The sequence below is a fragment of the Alexandromys fortis genome, unplaced genomic scaffold (assembly GCF_014885135.2).
Source record: "Alexandromys fortis isolate MF-2015 unplaced genomic scaffold, M_Fortis_MF-2015_v1.1 scaffold_1, whole genome shotgun sequence".
In the NCBI taxonomy this organism is placed as follows: domain Eukaryota; kingdom Metazoa; phylum Chordata; class Mammalia; order Rodentia; family Cricetidae; genus Alexandromys; species Alexandromys fortis.
Genome location: NW_026067927.1, coordinates 34777294 through 34798335, shown reverse-complemented (window position 1 = coordinate 34798335; position 21042 = coordinate 34777294). Strand labels below are relative to the sequence as shown.

At 38.6% G+C, this 21042-nt stretch overlaps 1 protein-coding gene across 12 annotated transcripts in view; it reads right to left on the bottom strand.

The window, feature by feature from the left end:
* The window catches only part of Nsd1 (nuclear receptor binding SET domain protein 1), a 112559-nt gene that overhangs the window by 36044 nt on the left and 55473 nt on the right, over positions 1-21042 (bottom strand). For all 12 annotated transcript variants that reach the window (XM_050144058.1, XM_050144064.1, XM_050144057.1 and 9 more), the window contains 5 exons: positions 20379-20488; positions 15303-15378; positions 6966-7084; positions 5995-6138; positions 992-1115 (listed from right to left, as the gene is read on the bottom strand). In XM_050144058.1, coding sequence (XP_050000015.1) covers positions 992-1115; positions 5995-6138; positions 6966-7084; positions 15303-15378; positions 20379-20488 — 573 coding nt within the window. The remainder of the gene's footprint in view (positions 1-991; positions 1116-5994; positions 6139-6965; positions 7085-15302; positions 15379-20378; positions 20489-21042) is intronic.

Below are 21042 nucleotides of genomic sequence, written 5' to 3'. Positions count from 1 at the left end.
AGTGATTCATAGCCAGGCATGTAGGCAAAACCCTCATAAACTGCAAAATTTAATAGTAACAAAAGAATACACACTGCCGGGCAGTGGTGGCGCAAGCCTTTAATCCAGCACTTGGGAGGCAGAGGCAGGCGGATCTCTGTGAGTTCGAGACCAGCCTGGTCTACAAGAGCTAGTTCCAGGACAGGCTCCAAAACCACAGAGAAACCCTGTCTCGAAAAACAAAAAAAAAAAAAAAAAAAAAAAAAAGAATATACACAGACATAAACACAATATCGCACACAATCAAACAAAAGGATCTTGCTGGGTGTTTTGACACATGACTTTACTCTTAGAACTTAGAAGGTAGAGACAGGCACCTCTTTTTGAGTTCGAGGCCAGCCTGGTCTCCTTCAGGGTAATGGAGAACCCCTGTCTCAAGGAAAAGAAAAAGGGATCTAATACTGTAAGCCCATAGAGGTCTTAAGCTCATAATCTTCCTGATTACATGGGCTAGCTCAGTGTATGCTATATACACCTCAACACAGGTATTTTAAGAAAGAGTAAGCTAAACAGAAATGTTGGCTTACACCTACAATCCCAACACTCAGGAGATCAAAGCAGAAAGAATGAGCTCAAAGCAAGCCTGGGCTATGGTGTGAGGAAGAGGGAGAGCAGAGTGGAGAAGGAAGGGTGGAAAGATGATCTACTGACATACCCTTTTTAACACAGATGGGTCTCAAAGACATTACCACACTTGAGTCACACAGAAAGTACTACACACTGTTTGATTTATATGCAACTCTTAAAAACATAGCTTTACCTTGGGATCAGTTTATTCAGAGTTCATTTCAGAATGATAAAGGCAATTCTATTATTCTGTAAGATTCCTCGAGGGTTAGGACCTCACAGTACCCACATCTGCATGTACAATAAGCTCCCTGTTGTCAGAAAGTGGCATCTTCAATACACCTTTGTCCTAAAAAAACTAAAATTCCGACATCATCTACTTTACCTGTGCGACACTCATTGCAGATAAATTTTCCTCGCGGCATCTCAGTTAGGCCAAGGCACTCCAGGTGGAAAGCCCCACAGCATTGAGCTTCACATAGTAACAGCTCACCCAGTTTTTCACAGTTCTGTAAAGGAATAGAGATTTGTCTGTAGAAAGACTTTAGAAAACTCCCAAATGAAGAGTCCTCATAAGATCAACAGCAAAGAAAAAAATCTGTGAAATTCCATCACTTCTTCAACTAATATTAATAATTACCTCCTATATGCCAAGCACAAAAAGTTCTCTGGTTTTTATGGGGACAGACGACACAAACAAATGAAAACAATAGTTGTCTTAGTTATTGTTCTTGTTGCTCTGATAAAATACCCTGACAAAAGCAATTTAAGGGAGAAAGGTTTGTTCTGGTTCATAGTTCAAGATATGGTCTACTCTGGTGGAGAGGTCAAGATAGCAGGAGCTTGATCCAGCTGGTCAAACATCGTCCAAAATGAGAAATCAGAGAGCAATGAACTGCTTTAGCCTAGCTCACAGTCTGGATCCTCAGCCAAGGGAATGGCACCATTCACAATGGGCAAATTTCCCCACTTCAATTCATTAAGCTAATCAAGATAATTCCTTAGAGGTAAGACCACAGAATAAACAATCCCTCACAGAAGTACCTGGGAGGTGATTCCAAATCCTGCCAAGTTGGTAATTAACACTAATAATAACAACACAGGAAAGAGTTCAGAAAATGATCAATATCAATTAGTATTAGGCAGAGAATTCAAATAGCTAACTTGGCTTTGTTTATGAGGATGACATCTTAGGTCAGGGTCTGAAAGTTCACAGTAGGCTATGACAAAGGAAGGTAGCAAGTAAAAAGCCCACAGGGAGGAAAATGACTGAAAGACACTGTTACTTTATTGAAGTGAAGACAGGTCATAACTGGCAGTAAATGACATAAAAAAAAGGGAGGAGGTCAATAATTTCAGATTTTAATCTAATTGCAAAGATGATCCATTGGAGAGCTTTGCTAAGTGAGGGTTGAACTCAGGTGTTCATTTTTTAAAAGATTCCTATAGCTGGTTACTGGAAAACGAATTCAAGAACAAAGCTAAGAGGAGACAAACCAGACAGCCGCGCAGGAGGCAATACCAGCCAATTGGACTTGGGTCCTAACAGTACCAAAATAAGAGCCCTTTGAGATATATATCAAATTACTTTATAAAAAAATATAACACTTCTCACCCCTTATCTTTTTGTCCCTCTCATTGGGAACTAAACACAAAGCTTTGGGCCCACCAGGAAGAGGGACATAACATCACTGACATAGACAGTCTCATGAAGACATGGTATCACTAAAAGGAAAAAGAGCCTTATGAAATGAGGATATTATATCTAATTATGAAAACCTTGGAAATTCCCAATGTTTCTTTTTAATCCCATTGTATCTACAAGATTCACAACAACAAAAAAAGTAGAAAAAAATTAGCCTGATACCATCAACTAGGAAACCCCCATACCAAATCTGTGAATACCCATGTCTTTCATACAACAAAAACTGTATATTGTATACACAATCTTCTTGTATACTTTAAAACACTTATAAACTCTAATCTTTTATAGCATACATGCTGTGTAAATAGTTGTTCCTTGAAAAACTGAGTAATGAGGCTGAGGAGATGGCTCAGTTCGTGAAGAGGTTGCTCTGCAAGCATGAGAAAACAAGCGCATTCCCCAAACCTATGTAAAAAGCTAGGCATGGGGCTGGAGAGATGGCTCAGCGGTTAAGAGCATTGCCTGGTCCTCCAAAGGTCCTGAGTTCAATTCCCAGCAACCACATGGTGGCTCACAACCATCTGTAATGAGGTCTGGTGCCCTCTTCTGGCCTGCAAGCATACACACAGAAAGAATATTGTATACATAATAAATAATAAATAAATATATATATATATTTAAGAAAAAAAAAAAAAGCTAGGCACGGTGGTGCACACTGCAAGTTCATGCTGGATTTCTTGATCCTTCTGGCCAGGCTGCCTACCTAAACATCAAGTTCTGAATTCCAGTAACAGACCCTGCCTCAAAAATAAAAATGGACAGAACTGAGCATGGTGGTGCACAGACCGAATCCCAATACAGAGGCAGAGGGATCTCAGTGAGTTCCAGGACAGCTGGGTCTATACAGAGTTTCAGGTCAGCCAGGGTTACATAAAGAGACCTTGTCTCAAAGGGGGGAGAACACTCTACATTCGACTTATGGCATCCACCATGCATAGGCATGTATATACAAGAACACAGCCATGAAATACAAACACCTGAACATAGACTCATATGTATACCCCTCCAAATAAATCTATATTCAGTACAGACTCAACTATTAACCATTACATAACAATATAAACAAACTTTCCCAAAGTATTTTTTCATCTATACAATTGATTTAGTCCACAGAAACCAAAATCTACTATCTATTAAAAAAAAAATCAAAAGAAACGCCTCTAATCCCAGTACAAGGGAGGCAGAGGCAGGTGGATCTCTAGTTCTAGGCCAGCCTGGTCTACAGGTGGGTGGGGGAATAAAAGAAACAAAAGGTCTTGGTCACCTAAATAAACAAGTAGGAAAATGTTAGGGAGACAGGTAGAGTTTATCATTCTTACCTTGACTTCCCTATTATCTATTACTCACAAAACAAAACAAAAATTCGTTTTGTATATGTACATACATACATAGAGGGCCAATGAACAGTTTTCATATAGTAAGCACACACATTCAGTTTAAAACATAAAAATGTCAATTACAGTACAAACTGAATATGTTATTCAAATTAACTACATGGTTTACCACAACTGCTTAGTTGGGTTAATTAACCATATCATTTACTTTTGAACTCGACACTTGACAAAGGAAGTGCCACAAATAGTTTATATCAGGATCTGTATGTCCTAATATACATGCATGCACATCACATCAATACAGCAAGCCTGGACCACAGGGCTGCCCTTTGTACCTACTATCCCCATATGTGGCTTAAAATGGCCATGAACGTCATTTTGTCTATATCTCCCTCCCAAATGCTGGAATTATAGATGGGTGTAATCACACCAAGCTTTTTTTTTTTTTTTTAAAGGCAAGGGTCTCACTGTATAGTCCCTCATTGGCTTGGAACTCACTATGTAGACTACCAGGCTGGCTCGGTCTTCTGAGTGCTAGGACTAAACGTGAATCCCGTCTAAAGTGACAAACATTGTCTTTTAATGATCGGTGTAAAATGCATTTACATTCTGACTTGTTTTATCAATGATTAATGAGCAGAACTGTTTTTCAGGATCAATACTGCATTTGGGAATTAGTCCAAATATGGAAAGCCCCACTCCACCTCCATTCCAAAGAGACAGGGGTCGTCCTAGAACTCACTGTCTATACCAGGCTGGCCTTGAACTCAGAGACCTGCCTGTCTGTCTCTGGCCTGGTTCAGGTGGACATTTTTTAAAGAAAAGATTTATTGATTTATTCATTTATTATGTATACAACATTCTGCTTCCATGTATGCCTGCACACCAGAAGAGGGCGACAGATCTCATTACAGATGGTTGTGAGCCACCATGCGGTTGCTGGGAACTGAACTCAGGACTTCTGGATGAACAGCGAGCGCTCTTAACCATCTCTTCAGCCCCTAGATATTCTTCATGTAACAGAGAAAAATGCAACGAAGAGACAATGGGATAAAACTGCATCTATCACAGCAACATAGCCTGGACCTGTTTTACTTTTTAGTTGTTTCAATGAAAAACAATAGTGCCCAGGCAGCCGGGCGGTGGTGGCGCATGCCTTTAATCCCAGCACTCGGGAGGCAGAGGTAGGCGGATCTCTGTGAGTTCAAGACCAGCCTGGTCTACAAGAGCTAGTTCCAGGACAGGCTCCAAAACCACAGAGAAACCCTGTCTTGAAAAACCAAAAACAAACAAACAAACAAATAAATAAAAAATAGTGCCCAGACAGCAGGGAGCCCAAAGGAAGCATGAATTTGAGCCCAGCCTGGTCAACACACGAAGTTCCATGCCAGCTACAGCTACTAAGTAAGATTTCATCTCAAAAAGAAAAGAAAAACCTAACAACAAATAAATACAGCAGCAAAGAAAGTTAATCAATCACTAACACGCTTGACTTGCAAGCAAGAGACCTGAGTTCAAATTCAAGCAGCCCACATAGCAGTGTGCTTGTACCCAGCAGTGGTAAGACATGAGAAATGACACACAGACCCATCCTCTGGATGCTCATGGTTGAGTCAGCATGGCCAATGTCTCAGTTCCAGGCCAAATGACAGGCTCCATTTCAAACAAAAAGTGTTGGTCACCTGAGGATCTCCACTCAAAGCTGTCCTCTGACCTCCATATGTTATGCCCACCCTGCACCTGCACATCCACCCATATGTACACACATATACACCAAGCACCAGGTTTTCATAATGACAGATTTTAAGAATTTGCAAAGGTAAACCAAGGAACTGATAACTCAAAGCCACAGAAACACCTCACAAATAATCAGCACAACAGTTAGGACTCAAAACAATTAGGTCTGATTCCAGGATGCTCTGCTTCTGGAGGTATATACTCATAGGCCACAAGGAGAGACTGTAACCAATAGTCAACTAATTCCTTCTCTTTGCTTTTCAAAAGAGACAAAAGAATTATAGCCTGAAAGAAACTCAAGGATCTGGAGAGATGGTTCAGAGGGTAAGAGCACTGACTGCCCTTCCAGAGGTCCTGAGTTCAATTCCCAGCAACCACATGGTGGCTCACAACCATCTGTAATGAGATCTGTCGCCCTCTTCTGGTGTGCAGGCATACATGGAAGCAGAATGTTGTATACATAATAAATAAATAAATCTTTAAAAAAAAAAGAAGAAACTCCTCAGGAATCATCCATAACCATTTTCTCTAACCAAGATAAGGGCTTTTAAGAGATAAAGGGGGTTTCTCAAAAAGTACACATGCAACAAAAATGAGACAAACATTCCCTACCTGACAAACATTCTCCTTGAGTGCTGCTCCTCCACCGCGTTCACCCTGCAATTTTTTGGATGCAGACATCCCAGGATCATGTTCTACACCATCTTCAAGAATCTCCTTGGGGCTGGCAGCAGTCCTGTGGATCATCAGTTCTCCCTTGCAGAGAAAAAAATAACACCCCACATCTGTATTATTGATGTCTCCTCCATATGACCCCCTCCTCCCTCTGGGCTGCTATTTGTCTAGCCATCAAGCACTTACAGATGTTCAGCCAATCACGCGGGCGGACTGCATGCAATGTTAGTTCTAACCCTGCTGTGATTGGACGGGTAGTGGGCGCCTCATGCCCTGCCACTAACTGCTCTGAGGCTTTTCCACTGGAACTTTTTGAGCTGTTCCACTTAAAGGTTTCACTAAGGGAGAGAAAACATTCTTAAGTTTATTTGATTACTTATTTGTCCTCCAGATCCGTGTGTTTCCTAGGCAATGCCCCCTTGGGCATTCTATGCAAATTAGAAAGAAAACACTCAGCAGCATCTGTGATGCTCAAAAACTGGATCTAATTCTATTTTTAACTTGAATTCAAAAGCTCTGTAAAGACAGCTTTAAATGCTTTTCAAGAGCTGATGTTTATAAACATCCCAAACTAAGCAACTGATGGTCAGTAAATAAGCATATGGAATTTCCCCCTACCTACAGCAGTCTGAACTTTTATGGGGCACTATCTAGGTTCATTCATATTATTTGGTTACTTAGACTGTACTCTCCAGTTTTAGAACAACTTCACTTATTAAGGCAACACATATATAATGTATCTGCTATCTCAAGCAAAGGGGCCATTATCCACAGTTGCACTTTGTACTTTGCTAGGACTGGGCTCTCCATAAGTCAAGATTCTTTAAATCTTCAAGGGAGAGGATGGGCCGTCTAGTGTGGAAGGTGATTCTCTGTGGAAGGTGGAAAGGTGAGGAACTGAGTGATACCTCCGAGCGTGAAGCCTCTTTTGAGGAGCCGTCCTTTCTCACTTTTTTATAGTGTACTCTGGCTGTAACATGCCTTTGTCGTTTTCGCTTCCTTGGTTTATCAAATATCTTGGTTGTGCCTACAAAAGAAAAACAAATGTTACCTAATAGCTAGCTACTCAAATATATGTCCAGCAACTTTCAGCCTTAAATTAAGGATCCTTAAAAGCTATGGTAAAGTAATACCTAACTCAGAATCTACTTATAACTGAAGTGTCTAGAATACTAAAGCAGATGTAAATAAATAAATTACTTATTGGACTATTTTTGGGAGACAGACTCCCTCTTGGCTGTGGTACAGGCTGGCCATGAATTCAAAGAGATCCACTTGCCTTTACTGGGATTAAAGTGTGTACCATCACCCCCAGCAGTAATAGGTTTTATCTTATTTAAAAAACTATTACTTAAGACATAAAGCTAAAAACTAGAATTTATTTTCAACAACTATAGCTATGGTTTTATTGTAACTTAATTACAATAACTTAACAGAAAAGTCCAAGAAAGAAAGAAATAGCAATAAAACATAATAACTTTCAAAAATATAAAATGTGTTTATGTATACTTCAGTATTTGTACATGTAGTGCCTAGGAAGGCCAGAAAAGGATGGTGAATATTCCTGGAGCTAAAATTATATGCAGTTGTAAACGGTCTTAAATGGGTGCTAGAAACCTATTTCAGATCATCTTGTAAGAGCAGCAAGAAATCTTAACCATTGACCCATCTCTCTAGCCTAAAAGGACGTTCTTAAAGTCTATAAAATGTTGCTGATGTATGTTGAATCAATTTTCTTTTTATAAAAAATTATTTATTTTCATTTTATGTGCATCAGTATTTTGCCTGCATGTATATTAGTGTCATTTCTTGAAGTTGTAGACAGTTGTAAGCTGCCATGTGCATGGTGGGAATTGAACCATGGTATTCTGGAAGAACAGTCAGTGCTCTTAACCACTGAGCAATCTCTCCAGCCCTTGAATCAATTTTCATGTTACAAATACTTCAATTGAAATTGTTTGTCAATATACTATCCTACATAAAGGTATTCTCTCTCTCTCTCTCTTTTTTTTTTTTTCGAGACAGGGTTTCTCTGTGGCTTTGGAGCCTGTCCTGGAACTAGCTCTTGTAGAACAGGCTGGCCTCGAACTCACAGAGATCTGCCTGTCTCTGCTGGGATTAAAAGCGTGCGCCACCACCGCCCAGCCATAAAGGTTTTCTCTAAAGTGAAAAATGAAGTTTCTGGGGGGCTGGAGAGATGGCTCAGTGGTTAAGAGCATTGCCTGCTCTTCCAAAGGTCCTGAGTTCAATTCCCGGCAACCACATGGTGGCTCACAACCATCTGGAATGAGGTCTGGTGCCCTCTTCTGGCCTGCAGACATACATACAGACAGAATATTGTATACATAATAAATAAATAAATATTAAAAAAAAAAGAAGTTTCTGCCAGGGAGTGGTAATACACCTTTGATCCTATCACTTGGGAGGCAGAAGCAGGTAATCTCTCTGAGTTTGAGGCCAGCCTGGTCTACGAGTGAGTTCCAGGACAGTGGAGGCTACACAGAGAAACCCTGACCTCAAGAAAAGAAAGTAAATAAATTTAAAATAGATTTCATTTAATTTTACATAATTAGTGGGGATTCTTAGCAGGGCCTGACATGAATAGCAAAGGTATAGGCCATAAAATAAAATTAGGGCCAGAGCCGGGCGGTGGTGGCACACTCCTTTAATCCCAGCACTCAGGAGGCAGAGGCAGGCGGATCTCTGTGAGTTCGAGACCAGCCTGGTCTACAGAGCTAGTTCCAGGACAGGCTCCAAAGCCACAGAGAAACCCTGTCTCGAAAAACAAAAAAACAAACAAACAAAAAATTAGGGCCAGAGAGATGACTCACTGATTAAGACTAGCCTTTAAATCAACATGGTAGAAGGACAGAATCAACTATCCCCTGAGGTGCAAATATAAATAAGCAAATGTTGTATCTGTGCTTACAAAATTAAAGCAATCTCAAGCAAGGCAAACTGACAGATTTCTAAAACCTCATCACTTGAAAAACAGAAGGATCAGGAGTGCACAGATCATCCTGACCTGCAGCCTGGATTACATAAGGCAACCTCTAAGAGAAAATTGTGTTTGTGTGTGTGCACACACGTGCCATGCATGATGGTGCACACCTTTAATCCTAGTATTCTGGAGGCAGAGGCAACAAAAAGGGCAGCCATGTCTATACAGACAAACCCTGTCTCAAAAACTGTGCACTCACATGAGGATGGGCTGAGAGCTGGCGCAGACGGGGGAGAGGAAGAGACTTCATGTACATATAAAGATGCAGGCAAAACACACATACATACAAATACAAATAAATCTTTCATTGAAAGTAACTGCATTTTATGACAAGATGTAGAGGAAATGCACTTACCATGCAGGAAAAAAATTCTAGTTCCTAGGTTCTAGATTGGGAAAAACAACTTCTATCACTACAGGTTAAGAACTAAGATGGGGACTGGGGGAACAGCTCAGTCAGTAAAATATTTGTCTTGTTTGCATGATGACCTGAGTTCAATCCTTAGAACCCACGTAAAAGATGCTGGGTATGGTGGCATGCATTTGTAATGCCAGAAAATTAAGGTGGGAGACAGGAATAGTGGTTTACACATGTAAACCAAGTACTCAAGGAGGCTAAAAAAAAAAAAAAAAGATTTTTTATGTGTTTATAACCAGGCTCAGCCAGATACATAGTAAGTTCTAGACAAGTCCAGACTTTAAGTGTAAGACCTTGCCATAAAGAAAGCAGGTAAGATAAAATTTGTCTCATGGAGGTACGGAAGTGATCTCCCTACATTTTGTGACTTAAATTAAGATTATCATTGAGTGGTAGTATACCTTTTAATATTCAACAATTACAGTGACTATATAATCTCATCCAACAGAACTAGACAAAGAAATTCCAGTTTCCTATTTAAATTCTTTGTTATAGAAACTCTAAGAGCAGGCATTTCATGAGATGTTCTATAATATGTACCACATAAGCTATATCTTCAATATGCAAGATCACTTTAACATGAATTCAGCAAATACTGAATCTTAAAACATCGCTGGATCTTAAAACATAGAGCCCAAGGGCATCAAGTAAACTGGAATTACTGCCTGAGTTTACTACCATCCTTTTCTATACCATTTCTGTACCTCATTTTGAGGTAGTGGCTTCTTGTTCAGTTATTTTCAGCAGTGCCAAATAAAACCTTGTCCATGTTTGATATATACTAAGTGTTTTAATATTTAATAATGGTGATGATATATTAACACGAAAATTTTCTCTTGTAACTAGCTGTCTTAAGGAAGCAAGGTGTTAGTACTAAGTAAATCTTTCCGCTTCCCATGCTTACCTTGGAGCCTACCTCACTGGGGGAAAGTGTCCCAGCTGCTCCAGGCTTTCTCAGAGACATCTCCCTGGTCTCATACTTGGCTCCAAGAGCTTCTAAAGGTTCATAAAGAATTCTGAAAAACACTCCTGAGTCCTGGCTATGGTGATGCTCAGGGCATGTAGCTTGCTTCCAGACATTGGAGAATCATGCCCAGCTTTGGTCCATTTCATTTTGGAATGAATCCACTATTTTCTGTAATTCACATTTTTTTTTTTTTTTGAGACAGGGTCTCACATGTCGTTAGTTGGCTTAGAACTTGATAAGTAGACCAGGCTGGCCTTTAACTGACAGAAATCCATCTGTCTCTGCCTCTTAAGGGCTATGCTTAGAAACACGAACCATCATACCCATTCTTTCTATTTGTGTGTGCAGATACTCACTGAAGACAGAGGTACTGAAGGTGAACGTGTTGATACAGGATCTCACAGAATATAAGTGCTCTAACTTATAAAACTTACTACTTCTCCAACCACTGTTTCCACCATTTTAAATAACTTTCCCATAATTTTAGAGTACTCAGGCCCAGACTCATAGAATGCAAAAAAAAAAAAAAAAAAAAAAATCCCATCATCTTTTACTTTAAAACTCACCTGTATGAGTATATTATTATAGACTTTTAAAATGGAATTGTGGTCAGCTTTTTCTATCCAAAGTATGTTTTAAACTCGAGTACTATACAATATTCCTTCTTTCGCTGTACCCATTTGAACTAAGTTATGCTGTCTCATTTTCTTCTACTGTAATTAGTGCCACAGTTGCATAGTTTATCCTCTTATCATTAGAATTTTTTTTCTGATGTTCTAGAACAGGGTTTTACTCTGTGGCCCAGGCTGACATCAGACTAATGGCACTCCTTCTTGCTGAATCTTCCAGAAGCTGAGATCATAGGCATGTGTCAGCACACCTTGTGATGCTTCATGCACATTAGTCAAGCACTCTACCTGCAGTCCCTAAGCCTAAGTGTCTTAACACTGACCAGACTTACACATAATAGGTCTCTCCTTAAAGGGGGATCTGCCTGCCTACTCAAGGAGGTCCCTAGACACTGATCCCAGGAATGAAGCGTGTTGTTAGGATTAATGACCTCGTGCTCTCTGGTATAGTCTATAACTGTGGCATTCTTCATTTAGTAAGACAAAAAATAGATTTGAAAATCTTAACCTATACTTATACCTATGAGTAATTTAATAAGCATTTTAGACTGACGTCTACTTAAGGATTTGGTAGTGAAATTTGTTTGGATATCATATAATTATAATAGTAATGTTGTATGCAGTACTTAAAAGTGATCTGTATCTTCAAAAACATTCTATCATCTGGTCAGAAATGGTTCGTATGTGCATGTGTAGGCAAGGACATGCTAAAGCACAGAGAACACAGAGAGTCCTGGCAACCAAACCAAGATTATAAAGACACACAGCAAGTGCCTTTAGCCTTTAAAGATATCTTTCCCACCTCTGATCTGCAATCTTAATTCAGCTAAAAACCAGTTTATACTTCAAAAGAACAAACACTTGGTATTAAAATCACCACCTAGTAGGATTTGTCTAAAAAAAAAATCACATTACATAGTAGAAAGTATGATGGGTTTAAGTCAAATGGGTGTAGATTGTCTGTGAAGAACACTTAACTAGCCCTGCATGGTAGCACATGCATTTCATCCCACCATCTGGGAGGCAGAGACAGATTGATTTCCATGAGGTTTGAGGCCATTCAGGTCTATCAACTAAGTTGCACTCCAGTCAAGGTTACACATTGAGATCTTCTTTTAAAAAAGAAATTTAACTGTCTAGTTTGTATATACTGTTCAGTTCTTGATTTTGCACAATGGGGATTCCAATCTGGCTGTAAATAATTAGTTTAAAGAGAAAAACTATGGTTGCGGACACCAAAATTTCATCTTATCATTTTTGCTTCACATTCTTGATATTGTTTTTATTTTTGTTTTTTCTAGACAGTTTCCTAGAACTTGATCTGTGGACGCAGCTGGGCTCGAGCTCACTAGGCCTTTGTGTTTAACCTTTATGTGCTCTTAAAATCTACTTTTAAAAAAAAATCTACTTTAAAGTACTAAAAACTAGAGTGGGAGGAATCTTTTTAAAAAATAAAAAGTTCCAAGACATTCATGCTAGTTAACCAATGAAGCTATTATCAATGCTACTGTTTCTGACTGCTTTATGGGGATAAGACTTTACTAGAGTTAATAATATTCAAGACTAAGAGAAGAGTTAACGTAGAGTTCTTTTTACTTGAAGGTACTAAGAAGAGAACTCATGCCTCATGCATGCTGGGTAAATGCTCTATCGTGAGTTAAGAATTTCTGGAAACTGTATCCAAGAAAAAAGAAAATATTTGGTTTTTTTTTGTTTGTTTTGATTTGTCTTATTATGTAGTTATGGCTGGCCTTTAACTCACAGAAATTCCCATTTCATCTTATCAAGTAGTGGGATCACAGGTGTGTACTACTTTGCCCAGCTATAGATATAAAATCCTCATGCACTCAATCATGTAAATGAAATTAGCAAAGGACAAAGCTTATAAGTTTATTTATTTACCTATTTTTTAGTGTGCATTGGTGTTTTGCTTGCATGTATGTCTGGGTGAGGGTGTAGGGTTCCCTGGAATTATAATTAAAGATAGCTGTGAGCTGCCATATGGGTGCTGGGAATTGACCCAGGTCCTCTGGAAGAGCAATCCATGCTCTTAAACAATGAGCTAGTTGACATTATCTCTAACCTTAAAAAAAAAAAAAAGCAAGCAAACTGATGAACAGGTGTTCCTAACTGCCCATGACTAAAATCAACCAACATGTATGATAATACACTTAAGAATCATGGATCATGGTCTCAGAAATGCACATCTAAGATTTTGCCAACAGAGCGTATCTAGTGTCATGTGCTCAATTTTGAAGTGACAATTCAATAATGATTCTAAAACCGGAATAGTCTGTGGAATTTCAAATAAAAGAAAATCAAGCCCTTAAAAGTCACTACAGGGAACAGGCCTGGCAATACACCCCTTCAATTCCAGCATTTGAGAGGTAGAGGCAGGCAGATCTCTGTGGTGTCAGCTAGTCTACATCCAGTTTCAGTACAGCCAGGGCTATATAAAGAGACCCTGTCAGCTATATCTAAAAAGAGGAAGAAAGGAACTAGGGAACAAGCAAGCAAACACACTACAGCCTGGTCTACAAAATGAGTTCAAGGCCAGTCAGGGCTACAAACAATTCAGGGTCAGGAAAATGAGGATTCAAACTGGAACTGAGTGGTAAGCTCCCTCCACGTTAGCCAGCTTTCATTATGCTAAAAGGTCCCATTACAGTGCTAGGGAAGCTATAAACCTGACAAACAAGATATGTCCACCGATGCAATAGTGGCATGACTAGTCTAATGGAGCAACAGTCACTTTCTGAATGGATCTGAGGCCTGCTCCATTGGATGGTATTTATAATTGGTACTGTGAAGCTAATCAAAAGCTTTTGACTAGGAAGGTCACATGCCTAGGAGGGGAGGAGGGAAACACCTAGTTTATTGCTGTATAACATGTTGCCAAGCTACTTTCTAAATGCCTATGTTTATATCTATAGATTAATGCTGCTTTCAGCCTTGAGCAGAGATTTTTCTTGCAGTAGGCAGTGGTTAATAAAGGCAATTATAACAGGTCAAAGTGCTGAAAATAGGTGGCTTTTGAGTACCCAGGCCTAAACAGTACATCTACATGAACCCCACTAAAGACTGGGGAATACTGTGAAATAAAGAACAATTCTGTAATTGTAAGAGCCAGGGAAAGGAAGAATGCTGTTAGACTGTCTCCTAGAGATGGCACGACCATTCTCTTCATGAATTCATAGTAGCTGTGCACAGGAGACAAATGGATTCTGTCAACAATTCATTATGAACTAGGGGATGTATAAGACCTCACCTTTCCCTAAGGAACGAGTGAAAGACATTACAGCTGAGGGAAAAGAGAGAGAGTAGTTTTCTTTAGGAGTACAGTTACTATAACTTCCCATCTCTAGTCAATGACACCCCACGTATGTCCAAGCAGGAAGCTAACTGAAATAATTGTGTTATGGAAAACAGACAACAAAAAAAGATGAAAGCAGCTGGGGTTTATAGGGAGGAAGCATTATAGTGGGAACAGAAAAAGAATGAAAGACACAACTACAACAGAAAAGGATCAAACATACCCTCTCTTTTTCAAGCATACGCTATCTGAAAAACAGTCACATTTATACCCAAAGAAACTAAAGTCAATTTAGATGTTGTAAACAAACAAGCTAAACAATTTGTGTAGGACAACTCAGATAATTTACGATTTTCCTCTCAAACTACACTGGACATTTTCCTTTTTTTTTTTTTTAAAGATTTATTTATTATGTATACAGTATTGTCAGTATTCTGTCTGCATGTATGCCTGCAGGCCAGAAGAGGGCACCAGATCCCCTTACGGATGGTTGTGAGCCACCATGTGGTGGCTGGGAATTGAACTCAGGACCTTTGGAAGAACAGGCAGTGCTCTTAACTACTGAGCCATTTCTCCAGCTCCATACACTGGACATTTTCTACCACAAAAATCAAAACGGGATCAATGCTATGAAATTAATGGTACAACCTGGAGAGTTAGACTACTTGAGGAAATTAAGGAGGAACTGATATTTCACAATTGGTCCAAATATTTTCATACTAAAAAAACTTTAACTTCATTTAACTGGTAACAGTGTAAGACTAAATAGAATCTTATGGATTTCAGAAAGCATACTGTCTAGAAAGTCTCAAAACTATAATTGTATGGGTTCATCATTTTAAACAAGAAATTAACTTTCTAGTCAAAGTGCTTAAAATTTGTCTGCTTTATATTTTCTTAACATCAAAAACACTCACCTCCACGATACTCTTTCAAATGAGATGTAGCACGTGAGTCAACGATGCCATTCTCCAAAGAACCCACTTCAAAGCACTGTAAATAGGAAGAAAGCAATAGGATTTACCAGGTACAGAAAACCATTCTTTAGCACTGTATGTGCTATAGCCATAGCAACAAATCCTGGGTTATTTTGGCAATTTCTACTATCAATACAGTAATTTAATCACCCAGGAAGCTGAAGCAGAAGGACTACAATTTGTGGTTGGAGACTGGATAAGACCTTGCCTTAAAACAGAAGAAAGAAAACTAAATAAATAAATAAATACATAAATAAATAAATAAATAAAGCAAAAAACAAAAACGATATTAGCTGTGGTGGTGTATCAGGAGTTCAAGGTCATCCTCAGCTACACATGTCATTTTAAGCTACATAGACCTTCTCTCAATTCTGTGTTTTCATGTAATGTAATACACACACACACACACACAAATATACTTGAACAATATCCATACCATCATTATACAAAGACCCAATCCTCTGTATATTCCAATTTTAGTATACATTCTGTTTAAATACATACTATACCAAATAGCACTGAAAAACTGACTCAAGGAACAATGAACACTGAACAGTAAAACAACTCTAAATTATGGAATAGCATGACAACTTACTATTTTAGATTAAAGTTATTATTAAACACCCTAAATGAAGCAGGCGACTCTATTTGCAAGGAGAAAGGACCAGTTGGGGAATAAGAGGTACTGGAAGTACAGTAGAAGAGGGGAAGGACTGAAAGCAACGGACAATGGAACACAGATACAAAAATGGCACAATTAAATCCATTACTTTGTACACTTAACCTAAAAGTTTAGAAAAAGGAAAGGTTACTATACCTGGCTAAAGCCCTTAAATAAATGATATTCTATTAATATAAAAATAAATACTTGTTGGGTAGTGGCAGTGTTTACCTTTAATTCCAGCACTCAGGAGGCAGGGGCAGGCAGATATTAAGTTTGAGGCCAGCCTGGTCTACAGAAAGAATTCCAGGACAGCCAGGGCTACACAGAGAAACCCTGTCTCAGAAAAGGAAGGGAGGGAAGGTGAAAGATTATAAGACCTAAGCTTGCTCCAGCTAAGAAAGGATAGAAATCCAAAAACTATGATATTTATTTTCATTTATTTATTTATTTCTGGTTTTTTTTTTTTTTTTTGAGACATGTTTTTTTTTTGTGTAATTGCTGTGGCTTTCCTGGAGCTCACTTTGTAGACCAGGCTGGCTCGAGTTCACTGAGATTCACCTGCCTCTGCCTCTCAAATGCTGGATTAAAGGCGCTGAGTCAACACCAATGACTATGAATCACTAACTATGATTTTATAGTATTATTTATTTTCCTTTTCAAGATTCATCAAAAATACTTTTTATATTCAGTTATTTTGTTATTGGAGAGGAATCTGTGCATATTGGGGATTGAGGAGGTCAAAGGACAACTTAGAGGAGTTGGTTCTTTCCTTTCATCATGTGGCTCAGGAATCAGATTCAGGTTATCAGGCTTGGAGATAAGTCCTTTACTCTCCAAGTCACCTCTCCAGTCAGACTTCTAAAGAACCAATTCTATTTTGATAATAGAATTAACTTTCTATTTCTGTGTACCATTTAATAATACTGGACTTTTCACTGTTAGTGAAAAGCAAATCTGTAACTGCAAAATCATGATTTCAAATATTTGAACTTTAATTCCAGGACTCGAGAGATAGAGGCAGAGCAATCTTTGTTAGTTCAAGCCCACCCTGGGCTGCACAAGACTGATTCTGTCTAAAAGAGAAAAAGAGCTCACACAAAGGTAATCTCAGCACAAAAGAAGTGGAGACAGGAGTGATATGGCTGGGCAGACCGAGAGGAATATAATGCAAAAGGAGTCAGAAGCTCAGTACAGTCTGAGGACAGAATCACGCCTTCAGCCTGAGCATTGGTAGAGGAAAAATAACTCTCTAGTGGCTGGCCTCTCTGCTTCTCTGATCTTCAGCATTAACCCCTATATCTGACTGACTCTGGGCTTTTATTATTAAGACAATCTAGAATTCATGCTACAAAACAACACAAATCAGGTTAAAAGGTTTTAAGTTTAGGAAAAAATATTGTGCAAGTTGGCCATGGCTTCTCATGCCAGGGACTCTAACAGTTGAGAGGTTGACAAAAAGGAACACAAATATGGGGCCAGAGTACCATATATACAGTAAGTGCCAGCACAGACTAAACCTGAGCAAGAATCTGCCTTAAAGTAAATAAATAACAACTAGCACCAACTTTATCATAAAAACGTATTTCACTTGTAAAGAAAATCTGAGTCTGGTAATATAGCCTAAAATGAAGGTTGTTGGGAAGATAAAGGCAGGAGGTTCTCAAATTCCAGGTCTGCCCGTGTGCCCAAGTGTAAATGTGCTTCTGTTTCCCAACCACCCAGACCTGAATAATCACACAAAAACTGTATTAATCACAACACTGTTTGGCCAGTGGCTCAGGCCTATTTCTAGCTAGCTCTTACATTTTAAATTAACCCATTTCCAAGAGGCTCATGGTTTGTTACCTCTTACTTCTTGGACAGCTACATGGTGTCTCCCTAACTCTACCTTCTTTCCTCCTCTATCTCTGCTTGGATTTCTCTCCTTGCTATAAATAAATCACCTTGACTGGCTTCACATACACTTGGGTGATGTGGGATTCCTCACTGTGTTTTATTATCACTGGTTAATAAAGAAGCTGCTTTGGCCTATGGCAGGGCACAAATGTTATGAGAATAACCAACAACCTTTAAAATTAGATTTAAGGACTAATCCATGAGCTGGAACCCATAGCTGACACTGTCAACAAGAGCAAGAAACCAAGACCAGTTAAACAGTATTTTCCAGACAATCAAACATATCCTGACGGCATGCACAAATTCAAATCAGACAAAATCCTAGCACAGAGGAGAGGAGGTAGACATGAGGTCCTACCACTAGTCATGGAGTTATTGCATTTGACTAAAAGAAAATTAGTTTTAGCAATGTAGTAACACTTGGTATGTCAACCACACTCTAGGAAAAACGACACCAAAAGAAATAGTTGGTCAACACAAACCAGACTCTAAGATTTTTTGTTCTTTATTTCTGAAATTATTTATCTGTTTACAGGAGACAGGAAGAGAGAACATGAATGTGAATGGGGAGGGAAGGAAGGTGAGAGCTAGGGGAATTAGGAAGGGGGAATGAATTCAGTCAACATACACTGCATGAAATTCTCAAAGAATAAACAAAAACATGATTCAGAAGGGAAGGGAGGAATCTATCTCAGAATGCATGCTGATCATCTGTGAGCTCTAGGCTTAATTTCTAATACTGTCAAAAGGAAGGAAAGAAAGAACAAAACAAAAAACACCTGAAGGGAGCTCACATCAAAGCTATGTACTGCAAAACAGTTTTTAAATATAAGATCTCACATAGATAAGGACACATACTAAAACTCTGTAATTTCTATACACATTGGCATACATTGTCCCCATCTCTACCCTGCCACAAGGGAAATATTTGAGAACTTTCTTTTGGATTCTTGAAAATATACATATTACACATAGTCCTACACATAGCATAACATATATTAAACTTGAATTTTTAATTAGGCACAAGAACAAACTATAAAGTATAAAAAGTATACCATAATAAATTACATGAATGTGGGTTCCTTTCTTCTCTTTCTTAAAATATCTCATGTGCACTTACATACCAGAGTTCATGTCCTCTTCATAATCTATCTTATGCATAAGGCAGTCCCTCCTTTGCACTTTTATGAATATATTTTACTGGATATCCTCTTCTAAAAAGGCACATGTTTATCACATGTAAATTTGTTTTCCACAGTAGTTCTCATTAATCAACTTCTCCAACTCTGCTAAAAAGGTGGCAGTCACTTCTCCAACAACAGACAATGCTTCTCTAGTAATTTTTAGATATTGTAGTCCAACTCTATTCCTAATATCTCTGTAGCTAAATTTTATTTGCATAGCTTTATATTACTTTTTATGAGGTTTTTATAATGACTCAATTCTTTTTTTTTTTTTTCCGAGACAGGGTTTCCCTGGGCTTTGGAGCCTGTCCTGGAACTAGTTCTTGTAGACTAGGCTGGTCTCGAACTCACAGAGATCCGCCTGCCTCTGCCTCCCAAGTGCTGGGATTAAAGGGGTGCGCCACCACCGCCTGGCCTCAATTCTTTTTTTAAAATTAATTTATTTACTTATTTTGTTTTTTGAGACAAGGTTTCCCAGTAGCTATGGGGCCAGTCCTGGAACATACTTTGTAGACCACACTGGCCTCGAACTCACAGAGATCCTCCTACCTCTGCCTCCCGGAGTGCTGGGAATAAAAGTGTGTGCCACCACCGTCTGGCAACGACTCAATTCTTCAGACACACCTCTATGCCATCAATTGGAACACACTTTCTGGTTTATGTGTTCCACCCACAAATGAAATGATCTTTCCATTTTAACTGGGCACTTATTAAACACTTCTGATTGTAATTTCTGTAGTTTGAAGAAGACTATCAAAAGTTTCACAAATTTCTGTCGTCATAATTTAATGGGATGATGGTTCATTCTTAATAGACTTCTCAGCAAGCTCAACATATAGTTTTATTTCATTATTAACACAAGAACATTTACTTTTCCACTTAAAGAAGGCACTTACCAGGCTCTTTAGCATATTCAAGCTGCCAGCACTAAACTCGCACTTTAGAATCCTAACTGGTCAAAAGCATCACTTCAAAGCAAACAGTGTCATACCATGAATTAACCCAGTAACCCACACAATGATATAGACAGCCTGGACAAAGAGTAAGTCACACACATGCATTTTAAATATGAATTGTGTATTTCTTGAATTTGCCATTAAATACTTATAGTTTATAGGGTATAGTTATTAGTTAATTGAAACTGTGGAAAGTGAAACCACGATTAAAGGATGACTATGCAGATAAATGTTAAAAGTACTACTGAAAAATGCAATTTTTAATCATGTTTTACATGGGTTTAAGCCTACTTTACATTTGACAAAAATAACATACCTTTCTAGAAAGGCCAAGATCACCCTTCTTGGGCATAAATCCAGGGTCTAAATCATTGGATTCAAGAAGTTTCTTAGTTGGTTTTCTTTGACGCTTACTTTCATAATTTCCTGAAATGCACATAATTTTCCTTAGATGCTTTGAAAATTCAGCACAAGCTAATTTTGAAAAATAAAAACTTGTATTAATATAAGTCACAATCTTTTTTACATTTTTCATTATGTTATAAGAAAGGGAACAGTATGAATATATTACTCTAAAATAGTGCTTACTAAAATACATTAAATTTTACATAATGAAGGCACACATTAATGCATGATGACTGTGTACATGTGTGAACCATAGAAAAAGGGCAAAATCAAAAGGGCGAAAGTGCAATTATAGCAATCAACTTATGGTGAGGATAAATAAAGTAGAGCTGGAGTCTGGGCACAAACAGACCTTCAAAACAAGTAAAACAAAGCCAGGTAGAGGTAGCACACACCTTTAACCACAGCACTTGGAAGGCAGAGGCAGGAGAACCCCTATTAGGCCAGCCTGGACCACAAAGTGAACAGACAGGACTACATACAGAGAAATCCTGGGGGGGGGGGATCAACCCTCCCCCCACATCACCAAAAAAGACAAAAGAAACAAAACAAAAAAGTAAAACAAGCTAGGTGTG